The sequence below is a fragment of the Oryctolagus cuniculus genome, chromosome 7 (genome assembly GCF_964237555.1).
Source record: "Oryctolagus cuniculus chromosome 7, mOryCun1.1, whole genome shotgun sequence".
Classification (NCBI taxonomy): Eukaryota; Metazoa; Chordata; class Mammalia; order Lagomorpha; family Leporidae; genus Oryctolagus; species Oryctolagus cuniculus.
Genome location: NC_091438.1, coordinates 9,520,095 through 9,533,524, shown reverse-complemented (window position 1 = coordinate 9,533,524; position 13,430 = coordinate 9,520,095). Strand labels below are relative to the sequence as shown.

Below are 13,430 nucleotides of genomic sequence, written 5' to 3'. Positions count from 1 at the left end.
GTTGCTGGTGTTGTGAGTGGCAGTTTAAACCACTGCAGCGCAACACCAACCCCACAATTTAAAAATAATATTTTATTTGAGAAAGTATGTGGGGGGTGGGGAGAGAAAGAAAGAAAGCCAAGAAAATGAAGGAAAGAAAGAAAAGAAAAGAAACAGAGCTCCTTTCTAGTGGTTCCCTCCCCGTATGCTACCAGTAGCCTAGGCTGGGGCTGGAGCCCGGAGCAGGCAAGCAGTACAGCCCCTCTGTGTGAGCGGCAGGAGCCCCATGACTTGAGCTGTCACCGGTGCTTCCTAGGGTCAGCCTTGGCAAGAAGCTGGGATCGGGAGCTGGAGCTGCACTCCAGGGTCGGGTGCAGGCGTCCTAACCGCTGGGCTGGTTGCCAGCTGCCCTGTATCTGAATTCCTGACCTACACTGTTGTCTTGTTCTCTGAAGAACGTACGGCCTGGCAGAGCAGAGTCTGTTTTCCCTCTTCCCGTTAAGTGCACGTCACCACCCCAGATTCTCGTGGTGGCCTCTGCACGACTACTGCTCAGTGTTCTGCCAGCCTCCTGGTCCTTGGTTTGGTGTCCAACAGACACCAAATTTGGGGAGATTTCCAGTCATTGCTTGAGACTTCTCTTTTGTTCCTTTCTCTGTTGTTCCTCTGATACTCCCGTTACACACGTGTTACCCCTTTTGTAGGAATCGCACAGTTTTGGTCCGTTTTGTCCTCTTTAAGGCTTTGTTCATTCACTTGCGTTTCCGTTCTGAAGGTTTCAGCCGAGATACCCTCACGCTCGGAGGTTTTTCTCCCTCAGCTGTCCCTGAGCTGCTTCTTCCCGTTCTGCTCCTGAGCCCGTCAAAGGCACTCCTCGTTTGTGTTGCAGTGTCTTTGATCCCTGACTTGAGGTTATTCCCTGTAGTCTCTCTCTCTCTATCGATCTGTTATTGTGTGCTGTCCATACACTCCTGGTCTCATATTCCGGTATCTTTGCCGTGTCAGGAACTCATGCTGCGGCTGTCTCTTCAAGCTGGACGTTGTCCCTTTCAGTGTGCCCTGTAGTGTTTTCTCGGTAGCGGGCTATGTTGTCACGGGCAACAGGAGGTGGGTGGTGAGGTGTGGGGGAGGGGAAGCACTGTCGTCCTGCCTGCGTCTCCTAGTAGTGTGTTTCTTGGTCCCCTCGTGCCCCCCAGAAGCACAAGGGGCTTCCCTCCTGCAGTCACGTATAAAGTTCACAAGCACGTGCCGTGCATCCGTGATTGGGCCCCCGGCATTTTCAGCTCTCGGTCTTGCCTGCCCTGGGCCACACCTGCTGAGCAGTTTCAGCTGAGGTTTTCCTGCACTGGCGCTGGCTCCAGCAGCAGGGACTCCCTGCACTTTGCCTGCTGTCTCTCCACGCTTGGGGGCAGCAGTTTGCGCTGCGCCTGCTCCTCTCTTACAGATCCTAGTCAAGTCTTGTGTATTTCTTCATTTTATTTCCTAAGCTGTTCGCCCATGAAACTAGAAACTGAAAGTCTCAAAAAAAGTACACTGAGGGCTGGCGCTGTGGTGTAATGGGAAAAGCTGCTTCCTGCAGTGCCAGCATCCCATGTGGACACGGTTTAAGTCTCTGCTGCCCCACTTCTGATCCAGCTCTCTGCTTTGGCCTGGGAAAGCAGTGGAAGATGACCCAAGTCCTTGGGCCCCTGCACCCATGTGGGAGAACCAGAAGAAGCTCCTGGCTCCTGGTTTTAGATCAGCACAGCTTCACCTTTGTGGCCGTCTGGGGAGTGAACCACTGGATGAAGACTCTCTCTCTCTCTCTCTCTCTGCCTCTGCCTCTATGTAACTCTGCCTTTCAAATAAATAAATAAATAAATCTTAAAAAAAAAAAAAAAAAACCTTGTAGGTCCATTTTTCCTGCAAAGTATTTGCTCACAGTAAAACTTCACCTTCCACCCTCCCGTAGCAAGGTGTCCTTGGCCATCCTCGTAGATACGTAGGCGTACAGGAACTTCTCATGCTGGAAGGTCAGAATTGAATATCCAGACGTGAGTGACACCACAGCTGCTTGGTGGTATAATCGATTGATGGTGTTGCTTACTGCCGTCAGTTTGGTGCTGGAGACGAGCATTCCCCTCCTAGGTGACAGATGGTGCAGCCGAGCGCTCCGCCAGCCTCCTGCCTGAGTCCCAGGCCTGCGCGTGCATCTTCTGCCCCTCGCCCTCGCTATGTTCAGGCCGCCCTGACTTCCCTCTTCCCTCCGCCCCCTCTGAGTGTGCTCGCGCTCTCACGTCCATGTGTTGGCTGATGACACTGGTGTAGTCCAGGTTCTGAATATGGAAGCCCGGGAGAGCAGGATCATTTTCCCTTCTTCCCCTTAAGTCCAAGTCACCCTTGTTACAGCTTCTTGTGGCGGCCGCTCCACTCTCCTTGTTCTAGTCCTTCCCTCTGTGTTCCGTGTCCGTCTTTCTTCAGGAACCAGAATGATCCCATGGTGGGGTTCTTGCCTCCTGCGGATGGACATGCGGGTTCTGTGAGCGGTCTGTGGCGTGTTCTGATGGTCTGCAGGAGGGACGGGGTGTTCAGGTCCACGTGCGGGTTCTGTGACCTGTCTGTGGCGTGTTCTGATGGTCTGCAGGAGGGGTGGGTTCTGTGAGTGGTCTGTGGCCTGTTCTGATGGTTTGCAGGAGGGGTGGGTTCTGTGAGTGGTCTGTGGCGTGTTCTGATGGTCTGCAGGAGGGGTGGGGTGTTCAGGTCCCTTTCCTAGAAGGGTGCTTGTGAACCCCCCGTGAGTCCAGGGACACAGGAGGGATAGCAGATGCTGACCTGAGGGTGACAGTCGTGACAGGAGGGGAAGGGGCCAGGAGACACGTGGGAGCCGACTGTCAGGTTGGCATGGGCAGGGCAGAGCCTGGAGGATTCCTGGGGTTTGGGTAGGTGGATGATACCAGTACGTAGGAAGTGGAAGAGCAGATGTAAATAAAGGGAGGGACAGCTTTTGAGGGAAAGCCTGAATTCTCCAGATGTTTACTGCATTTCTGCCATCCTCTTAGCCTGGAAACCTGCACCCATATTTCTACTCCGTTTCCCTGACAAACTCTCACCTAGCAGACCAAGATGGTGTGCAGCCTCCCACCCCTCCAGGCCTGGCCCAGCATGCGCGCCTCCATCTTACCCCCTGGTGGAGTGGAAGGTGATTAGCCCGGTGCTCTCTGACCCAGTGCCTGGCAGGATCTGGGCAGCCTGTCCGTGGAAAGGAAGGGGCCGTGGTGCCGTGAGACTTCTCAGTCAACGTTTCCATCCTTTGGGAGGTCTGACAGTTCAGGCGGGACTGGGCTGACTGTGGTTCTTGAGCATGCGTTTCTGTGTATGTGTTCCTAACACTGCAGATGAAACCATCAGTAGGGAATGCATTCATGGGTGAGAAATGGATTGCTGCACACTTAGATTTCTGTGTATAACACATTATTTTTGCTCCTCAAAATTATAGTTTTCTTAAAAGGCTGTTTGTTAACCATTTTCTTCTTTTAGTCATATCTGTAAATTAACAAAGGTATTTCTTGCAAGAATTCAGTTAGCCTTTGTTGGTTTTATAAATACTTATATTTTAAAATTTTCAAAGTCAAGTGAATCTCAGAAAGCATATAGTTTCCCAGCCTATTTACAAATTTCAAGTTTATGATTGATTTTTTTTCATGCTTTATTTTTACCTCTAGGAAATTGAAAAAGAAGACATTGATTTAGAAAATACTGAAGCTGATGAGTATACACCCAGTTTTGAAGGTGATTTTGAAGTATGTATAAAAGTTAAAGTTTTTCTGCTTAAACATAATTCATTCTTAAAAGTTAGCATATGTGAAGTATTATAGCTTTTTTCTCTCTTAATATTTTTAATATCCAGTATCTGACTAGATTTGCTTTAGGTCTGTCTGTAACTTTTGAAAAATTGACTGTACTTATGGAAATGCTTACTAATATGATATAAATAAGGGACTTTAAAATTTAGTCCATTTTTATGTGTACAGCATTCAAATATGTGTGTGTGTAACTGTATGCAAATAAACACTTTTCAGATTCTTGGCACAGCGGTTGTATATTGTGCAGTTCATTTTTAGAGAAATAAGTGCAGTTTATAGAACTATATAATTCAATGATATTAAAATCAGTGAACTATAAAAGTCTGTCTTAGCCATAATAAGGACTCTATTTTAAATTAGAAATTGTAATGTTTTCTTCAGTACAAGTGCTACTTAAAGTGTTCCAAAAATGTTGTTATTATAGGACTATGAAGATGACTTTGAGGTTTGTGATGGAGATGACGATAGTAATAATGAGACTGAATCAAAAGAAAACATCGAAGAACTTCCTCCGGCCCGCAAAAAGGAAATCCAAGAAATTCAGAAAGCCATTAATGCAGAAAATGAAAGGGTTGGCGAGTTGTCCTTGAAACTGTCTCAGAAGCAAGGTCGAGTGGATTGTACCAGGGAGTCCAGGGCAGGTAAATGATGGTGTCCATGCTCATATGTCTGTGTAGGACCTGTTACAGACAGGGTCCCTGTAATCAGGTGGGCAGATAAGTAGCATTTTGTCCATTGGGGTGATGCTGTGCCCTTTTGATCTGTGAGACGTTGAAGAGCCTTGAATCATGTGGGTGTTAGGGACCGTCTAATGGAAGAAGTTTCTCTCTGGCACCCGAGGCCTGAGGGTGGCCGTGAGCACGTGTCAGGTGCCCGTCAGTGTGCAGTGTACTCATTTTTCCAACGTAATCAGTTCTTGCTCAGTCTGTGAGTGTAAGCTCTTGTTTTCCCGATTGGCCTGAGTTTTCACTAAGGGAGCAGTCGTGGTTACCAGCAGGAGACTCAGAGATGCCAGCAAATGAGAGTCATTGTGAGCAGGCCGCAGACCGAGGGGGCAGCATGGCCGTGAAGGCTCAGCAGCGCGGCTCGGCAACGCTGGTCACGAAGAACGTTTCTCACTGAGCCTTTTGTCCCCCCAGAGGTTTTGGTTAGGAGTTTAGAAATACGTTTCAACCCCCAGATCTTGGCATCTGGGTATGATAAGTTACTTGTGCGAATAGAACAGGAAACAGTCGAATGATGCATAACAACATTTTGATCAGTGACATATTGAATGTACGACGGTGGCACCGTAATTCTGTCACTTAGTGATGCATTGTTGAGGTTGTAGCTGTCACGTTTGTGTCAGTGCACTCTCTGATGTCTGCCCAGAGATGAAATCGCCTGAAGAGGCAGTTCTTAGAATACGTCTTCATCACTGAGTGACGATGGCTGTGACTGTTTTAGAGTGACTGAAGGAAAAACAGCTAAAAAAACCTAGCACTGAAAGTAAAATAAAATAATAGTATAGGGGTACACTACTTTTATTCATCTAGTAAAATAATGATGAAAACAATGAATCACGATTAGTAATTATGAGTGTAATGTAACTGCAGGAGGAGCACCAACAGGGAGATCAGTATTCTGATTTTGTGTCTGCTACAGAGGTAGTGAAACCCCATGGCAAGCGCTGAATTTAGACTATTCTGTAAACTTACAGCTGAAAGCCTCTGAAGCCAGGGGTGCCTGTCCTGGCAGCGTTAAGGATCTGCCTTCGTTTTGTCTGTATTGTGTTCATTAGCCTGTCCTGGGCAGGTGTCCAGGCCTGGCTGCCTGCCTCTGCTGTGGAGGAGCATGTGCAGAGGAGTGTGCAGCAGGATGTCAGGACCGCGTTCCGGTCCTGCCGGAGCTCAGAAGTTGCTGAGAAGGTGGCGTCTGGGTGCACAGGTTCAGCTGCCACCTGCGACTCCCGCATCGTGTACTCGAGAGCTGGTGTGCGTCCCGGCTGCCTCACTTCCCATCCAGCTCCCTGCAGATGCACCAGCGAAGGCAGCAGAAGGTGGCCAAAGTGCACGGGCCCCTGGCACCGTGTGGGAGACCTGGATGGAGCTCCTGGCTCCTGGTTTTGCCTGGCCCAGCTCAAGCCATTGCAGCCATTTGGGGAGTGGACCAGTGGATAGAAGATGTCTCTCTTCCTTCTGTAACTCTGCTTTTCAAATACTTATACACATACATTAAGTCTTTTTTTAAAAGTTTATTACTTTAAAAAAAGTTTTTAAAGTCTGAGATGTGAGCAAGATGTTTTTTAAAGTTCTCAATTTTCTTAGCAGATCTGTTTAGTTCATCAAATTATTGCTGAAGAGGTTATGATCACATGAGTGACTTTAATATTGTGTTCCTGTGCTGGATTGTATTTCATAATTTTGTCCTTTTAATGTCTGCAATTCTAAACCCTTTGACAAGTTTTAGTAATATCTAGGTTGCTAGTTCTGCTTCAGTTTCCTTTTCATCATCTTCCTTTTCTTCTTGAGATGACTCAGCAAATTTTTTTGTTTGAAAGGCAAAGGTACAGAGAGAGAGAGAGAAAGATATTGAGGGAGATCTTCATCCATGGATTCACTCTCCAGATGGCTACAGTGGCTGGGCTGGACCAGGTGAAAGCCAGGAGCCCCTAACTCCATCCAGGTCTCCCCCGGGGTGCAGGGGCCCAAGCACTTGAGCCATCTTCTCTGTCTTCCCAGGCGCACTAGCAGGAACTGGATTGGAAGTGCAGAAGTTCAGATTCCAGCTGGCACTCCTACGGGGTGCTGGTGATACAGGTAGCAACTTAACCTGTTGCACTTCAACACCAGACCCAGCAAATTCTTTAACTTCCTCATTGGCTAACACTTCCTGATGGCCTTCAATAGGTTGTCCACTTCTCTGTCACCCCTGTTGACAGACTTTTTCCCACCAGCTTGTCTTGCTGCACACAGGGTTTTCCTGACTTCTCTGTCAGTCCCCAGCAGCCTTTAAAACTCAATTATACTCTTTAAGTTCTTCCAGTAGGAATTTAGTTTCTGATTTTCATTTATCCATTGAAGCTTTGATGAATGGCATTGCATCAGCCGTAGAGAATATTCCAGCACTGTTTTGTGTTTAAATTGAAATCTGCATCAAGTGTTGATCCAATGTGATGAGATACAAGTATGTGTATGTGTCCATGACAAATCAAACAGGGTCCTGGTCATGGAGCTGCAACAGTGGGGTAAAAATGCAACCTTGACGTTTTTATTCTCATAGCAGATAGTTTCAGGATGGCCAGGTGCAGTGACTTTTATTAAGAAGACTTTAAATCCTAACCCTTCTAAGCAGTACTTGCTTCTAGGATAAAGTATTGACGAAACCATTCCATCAACAAGATGGCTGTCATTCTTGATTTGTGATTATGTCGCCAGGACACAGTGAAATAATCACGTTGGTGTTTCTGAGAGTGGTGTGTCCTTCACTCAGTACCCTGTGCCTGGCTTTATCATACGCCCTGTGGGGTTACCACATGTTTTATGCTCTCATTGCCTCTTTTGCAGTTTTGTGAATTTTTTTTTGCACTTTGGTGGGTTCTGTTTTGCATCTTCTTCCAGTGCAGTTAAAGACCAGCTTTGGATGGCATTCTCCTTAACCAGCTTGTTCAGTCTGTTAGAAGTGTGGCAGCAGCTTCCGCACTGAGATAGCCTCTCCAGGAATTGTTATATTTTTAGTCCATCCCTGTTCCTGAGTCTGTTGTAACCATCCCTCACTTGCAGTCAATGGCTTGCAGTCACTTCTTTCTGGGCATCTCTCACTGACGTCATACGTACGCTCAGTTCTGTTCTGTTCTTTTCTTTCTTTTTTTTTTTTTGACAGGCAGAGTTAGACAGTGGGAGAGAGAGACAGAGAGAAAGGTCTTCCTTCCATTGGTTCACCCCCTAAATGGCCGCTATGGTCGGTGAGCTGCGCTGATCCGAAGCCAGGAAGCAGGTGCTTCCTCCTGGTCTCCCATGGGGTGCAGGGCCCAAGGACTTGGGCCATCCTCCACTGCACTCCCTGGCCACAGCAGAGAGCTGGCCTGGAAGAGGGGCAACCAGGACAGAATCCGGCGCCCCAACCAGGACTAGAACCCGGTGTGCCGGCGCCGCAGGCGGAGGATTAGCTTAGTGAGCCGCGGCGCCGGCCTGCTCAGTTCTTTCTGCTGTGTGTTGCTGTCCATGTCCATGCCTACACACAAATTTAATGCCTTCTCCGTATTAACTAAGCTCTTACCATGTACTGTGGGTATAATTTTCGCAGTTTGAGGAGTCACAGCAAAACCAGCAGTTTTTTTTTCTTCACAATTTCATGGGTAGACTTGTTCCTACTGTAGATCCGAGCAGCCTCAGCATATGATTTTTTCCCCTTGTAAGGCATGTTCACCTTTTCACTTACAGGAAGGACGTTATCACTTCTCTTTGGCCTGTCTGAATTGCCAGCACTTCTATTCTTGCACTTCGGGGCTGTTACTAAGGAAAATAAAGGTTCCTGGAACACAAGCACTGTGATGCCAGGATGGTTGATCTGATAAAATGGCTGCCAAGTCTTTAATGTTGGCGGGTGGGTATACAGAGTGGGTACACTGGACAAAGGGATGAGTCACATAGTGGGAAGGGTAGGACAGGGTGGCACAAGATTTTATCACACAACTCAGAGCAGCCTAAAATTTAAAGCTAATGAATTGTTTCTCGAATTTCCATCTAATAATGAAAGATTTCAGCTGACCATGGGTACTGAAACTATGTAAAACAACTATAGGTAAGGGAGGTCTACTATATATATATATATATAATCTTTTATATTTTGGGGATAGTGGAGGAACCTATGACTGAGTTGGATCTGTCTTAAGTATTTTTAAAGGGGCTCGCCCCTCTGCCTGCAGTGCTGGGATCCCATATGGGCACCAGTTCTAGTACCGGCTGCTCCTTTTCTGATCCAGCTCTCTCCTATGGCCTGGGAAAGCAGTAGAAGATGGCCCAAGTGCTTGGGCTCCTACAGTCGTGTGGGAGACACGGAGGAAGCTTCTGACTCCTGGCTTCAGATCAACCAATGTCTGGCCTTTGTGGCCATTTGGGGAGTAAACCAGCAGATGGAAGACCTTTTTCTCTTGTCTCTCCATCTCTCTGTAACTCTACCTTTCAAATAAATACAATCTTTAAAAAACTATTTTTAAAAGCTAGAGTAGTGTGATTGTACATACAGTAGATGATCAGTAAAATTTGCTTTGTTGCCTGAAAGTTTTAGATGAATTAAACAGGACAAACCTCTTAAATGTGCTTGACAGATGTTTAGCATTGCTGTCATTAGTTTCGGGTAAAGAACTTGTGGAATGTCATTGTTACATATTCTTCTGTCTTATTCTTGTCTTTTTTTCCTTGAAAGAAATACTTCAGTATCACCTAATTAGCTCTTTTCCCCTGGTACAGATGGGAATAATTCTCCTTCCAGAGCCCCTGTTTGTGGAATTTTTGTGGATTTTGCAACAGCCTCACACCGCCAGAAGAGTAGGACTCAGGCCCTTAAGCAAAAGTAGGTATTTTGGGAAGTTTGCCAAAGGATTATGGAATTGTAATACAGTTTGCTTCAGTGTACTTAAAAAAAAAGCTTTTTCTTTTCTTTATTTAAAAAAACTTTTAAAGGTTTTTATTTATTTATTTCAAAGGCAGAGTTACAGAGAGGCAGAGAGAGAGGGAGGTCGTGTATCCGCTGGTTCACTCCCCAAATAGCCGCAAGGCCAGAACTGGGCTGATCCAAAGCCAGGAGCCAGGAGCTTCTTCTGGGTTTCCCACGTGGGTGCAGGGGCCCAAGGACTTGGGCCATCTTCTACTGCTTTCCCTGGCCATAGCAGAGAGCTGGATTGGAAGTGGAGCAGCCGAGAGTCAAACTGGTGCTCATATAGGATACTGGCACTGCAGGTGGAGGTTTAACCCAGTACTCCACAGTGCCAGCCCACTCTGTTTTCTCTGTTGGCTGTTTAGGTGTATCCTTTAATTTGTGCCACATTTATCTTTGCGTTTAGATATTAGGCTGGTAGTGCGAGTATGTGTACTGGTGTCTTAGATGTTTGACATCTGATGTTTGTTGTTAAATTTGTGGCTGGCTATTGAGGAGTTACCCTGGGAGTCTGTTTTGGCTGAGGCGGAATCACAGTCGCACTTCACTAAGCTGGGGGCCAGAAACCCCCAAGGGGACAGTAAGTGTGGCTCTTGTAACGTGGCTTCTCAGTTGGCATTGTTGTCACTGAAGGCCAGTTAATGTCAGTCCTGCTGTATCCTTGTGAGTTCAGTATCACTGCATCTGTGTCTCACTTGACGAAGCTAAGGAAATTAGAAATGATTAAGAATACTCGTATTAGATAATACTTGAGTTGAGTGCTTTTGTATTTTTTTTTAAAGATTTTATTTATTTGAGAGGCAGAGTTATAGACACAAAGGGGAGAAAGAGAGAAAGGTCTTCCATCTGCTGATTCACTCCCCAGATGGCCACAGCAGCCAGAGCTCCGCTGATCCAAAGCCAGGAGCCAGAAGCTTCTTCCAGGTCTCCCACACGGGTGCAGGGGCCCAAGGACTTGGGCCATCTTCTACTGCTTTCCCAGGCCATAGCAGAGAGCTGGATGGGAACTGGAGCAGCAGGGAATTGAACCGGTGCCCATATGTGATGCTGGCACTGCAGGCAGTGGCATTACCTGCTATGCCACAGCACCTGCTCCACTTAGGTATTTTATGTGTGTAGCTTGGAGTGCTGCTTTATGTGTATTACCTCAGATTCCTTAGCAGCCCCATTTTAGAGATAAGAAAGAAAAGGCTCAAGGTCAAAATGTAGTGACTGGTAAAGTTGAGGTTTTTCTTTTTTTAAGATTTATTTATTCATTTGAAAGAGTTAGAGAGAGAGACAGAGAGAGAGCATCTGTCTGCTGGTTCACTCCCCAAATGGCCACAATGGCCAGGGTGGAGCTGAGCTGAAGTCAGGATCCTGAAGCTTATTACCAGTCTCCCACATGGGTGCAGCGGCCCAAGCACTTTGGCCATCTTCTGCTTCTTTTCCCAGGCCATTGGCGGGGGGCTAGATTAGAAGTGGAGCAGCCAGGACATGAACTGGCATCCATAATGGGATACTAGCATTGCAGGTGGTAGCTTTACCTGCTGTGCCACAACGCCATCCCCTAGAATTGAGTTTTGAACCTAGGACTGCCAGACATCAAGGTCCAAGCTTCTAATTACTGTAAATTTAGAATTTTATACAAGATATTTTTAAGCCAAGGGTTTCTTGTGCTAAACTCAAATATTTTTAAGGCTTAAATGAAAAAAAAACAAAAAAAACCAAAAAAAAACTCTATACCTTCCAGCTCACTGAATGGCCTTGGTAAATAGTGTGTAAATATTTGCTAAAGGAACAATAAACCATTACTGATAAAATTAACAGTTTTCACAGGATTTTTGTTGGCCTTATATTTTGGGCATCCTATTGAAGCAGTAAAACTAAAGTTCTCTTTTGTTGTTTGTTTTTTAAACCTGATTCTGAGAAAATTGCATAACAGAATGCTTAACAGGATGCTCTTTTTTATTTTATTTTCTTAAAGATTTATTTTACTTTTTTGAAAAATAGAGTTACAGAGAGAGAGGGGGAGAGACAGAAGTCTTCCAACCTCCGGTTCACTCCCCAGATGGCCACAACGGCCAGAGCTGCGCTGATCCGAGGCCAGGAGCCAGGAGCTTCCTCCAGGTCTCCCACGCAGGTGCAGGGATCCTAGCACTTGGGCCACCCTCCACTGCTTTTCCAGGCCACAGCAGAGAGCTGGATCGGAAGTGGAGCAGCTGGGTCTCGAACCAGCACTCATATGGGATGCTGGTGCTGCAGGCCATGGCTTTAACCCACTGTGCCATAGCGCCGGCCCCCAGAATGCTCTTTTTTTTTCTAATTATTTTTTTATTTGAAAGAATTAAAAGAGTAATTAAATGGGGCCAGCACTGTGGCATAGCCTGTAAAGCTGCTGCCTGCAGTGCCGGCATCCCATATGGCCGCTGTTTAGAGTCCCGGCTGTTCCACTTCTGATCCAGCTCTCTGCTGTGGCCTGAGAAAGCAATGGAAGATGGCCCAAGTCTTTGGGCCCCTGCATCCTAGTGGGAGACCTAGAGAAAGCTCCTGGCTCCTGGCTCTTGGCTTTGGATCAGCACAGTTCTGGCCATTGCAGCCATCTGTGGAGTGAACCATTGAATAGAAGACACCTATCTCTCTCCTCTCTCTCTCTCTCTCTCTCTCTCTCTCTCTCTCTGCCTCTCTGCCTCTCTGCCTCTCTGCCTCTCTGTAACTCTGACTTTCAAATAAATTACTTAACAGCATAGCACAAAAATTGAAGGAAATGAAGGGGGATACTTAGTTGTTGTAAGGTCCTGACAGAAAGAGGTAAAAGTACTTAAGGGAGATTTTAATAGGGTAGGAATGCATGTTAATATATGTAGGGTACTTATTAAAAGGTTAAAAGGTACTGGAAAAATCTCATAACTAACAGCCCGTACTGTTAAACTACCTAGCTAACAAACTGTACCTAACATAACATTGAAAATTACACTTGGGGCCGGCATTGTGGTGTAGGGGATTAAGCTGCCAATGCAGTAAATTATTCCATATGGGTGCTGGTTTGAGTCCCGCCTACTCCACTTCCAGTCAAGCTACCTGCTGATGCACCTGGGAAAGCAGCAGAAGATTGACCCAGGCACTTAGGCCCCTGTACCCATGTGGGAGAAGTGGATGAAGCTCCTGGCTCCTGGCTTTGGCCTGGTCCAGCTCTGGCTGTTGCAGCCATTCTGGGAGTGAACCAGTGGAAAGAAGATCTCTCTCTCTTTCTCAGTCTCTCCTCTCTAACCTTGCCTTTCAAGTAAATAAATAAATAAGTAAATAAATCTTAACAAAAGAAAAACTTATACCTAACACTGTTTTAGAAATATATATTGTTTTATTTATTTGAAAGAGTGACAGGGAGAGAGGGAAGGAGGGAGGGAGAGAGAGAGAGAGAGAGAAAGAGATTTCCCATCCACTGATCACAATCCCCAAATACCTGCAACAGCTAAGGCTGGACTAGGCTGAAGCCAGGAACCTAGAATTCCATCCTGGTCTCCCACATGGGTGGTTGGGGCCCAAGTACTTGGGCCATCTTCTGCTGTCTTCCCAGGCAAGTTAACGGGAAGCTGAATGGGAAGCGAAGTAACCAAGACTTGAGCTGGCGCTTTGATACGGATGCTGACGTTGCAAACAGCGGCTTAACCTGCTGCTCCACGTGTTGGCGCCTGCCATGTTCTTTTCAGTCCATATTCTTTTCTTAGCAAAAGGTCATATGATGCTGGGATTGAAACAGTACAGAATATGTTTTCTTACCACAGTGGAATTATGCTGAAAACTTTAATAAGCAGATAATTAGGAAATTCCCCAAAGTTTGAAAATTAAGCATTATAGTTTTTAATAAACTGTGAGTCAAAGAAGAAATCAGGAGGGGAATTACAAACTATTTTTAACAATGATAATAAAAACCAACATGCTCAGTACCGTGCCTGTGGGATGCAGCTGAAGCTAAACCTAGAGACGCCTATC

At 46.3% G+C, this 13,430-nt stretch overlaps 1 protein-coding gene across 5 annotated transcripts in view; it reads left to right on the top strand.

Moving 5' to 3' along the window:
- DYNC2I1 (dynein 2 intermediate chain 1) overlaps positions 1-13,430 on the top strand; it is an 83,886-nt gene that overhangs the window by 26,890 nt on the left and 43,566 nt on the right. For all 5 annotated transcript variants that reach the window (XR_007923741.2, XM_002715015.5, XM_070077208.1 and 2 more), the window contains 3 exons: positions 3,681-3,758; positions 4,246-4,462; positions 9,272-9,374. Coding sequence is in view for 4 of the 5 variants with exons in the window: in XM_002715015.5 (XP_002715061.2) it covers positions 3,681-3,758; positions 4,246-4,462; positions 9,272-9,374 (398 nt within the window). In the remaining variant the exon portion in view is untranslated. The remainder of the gene's footprint in view (positions 1-3,680; positions 3,759-4,245; positions 4,463-9,271; positions 9,375-13,430) is intronic.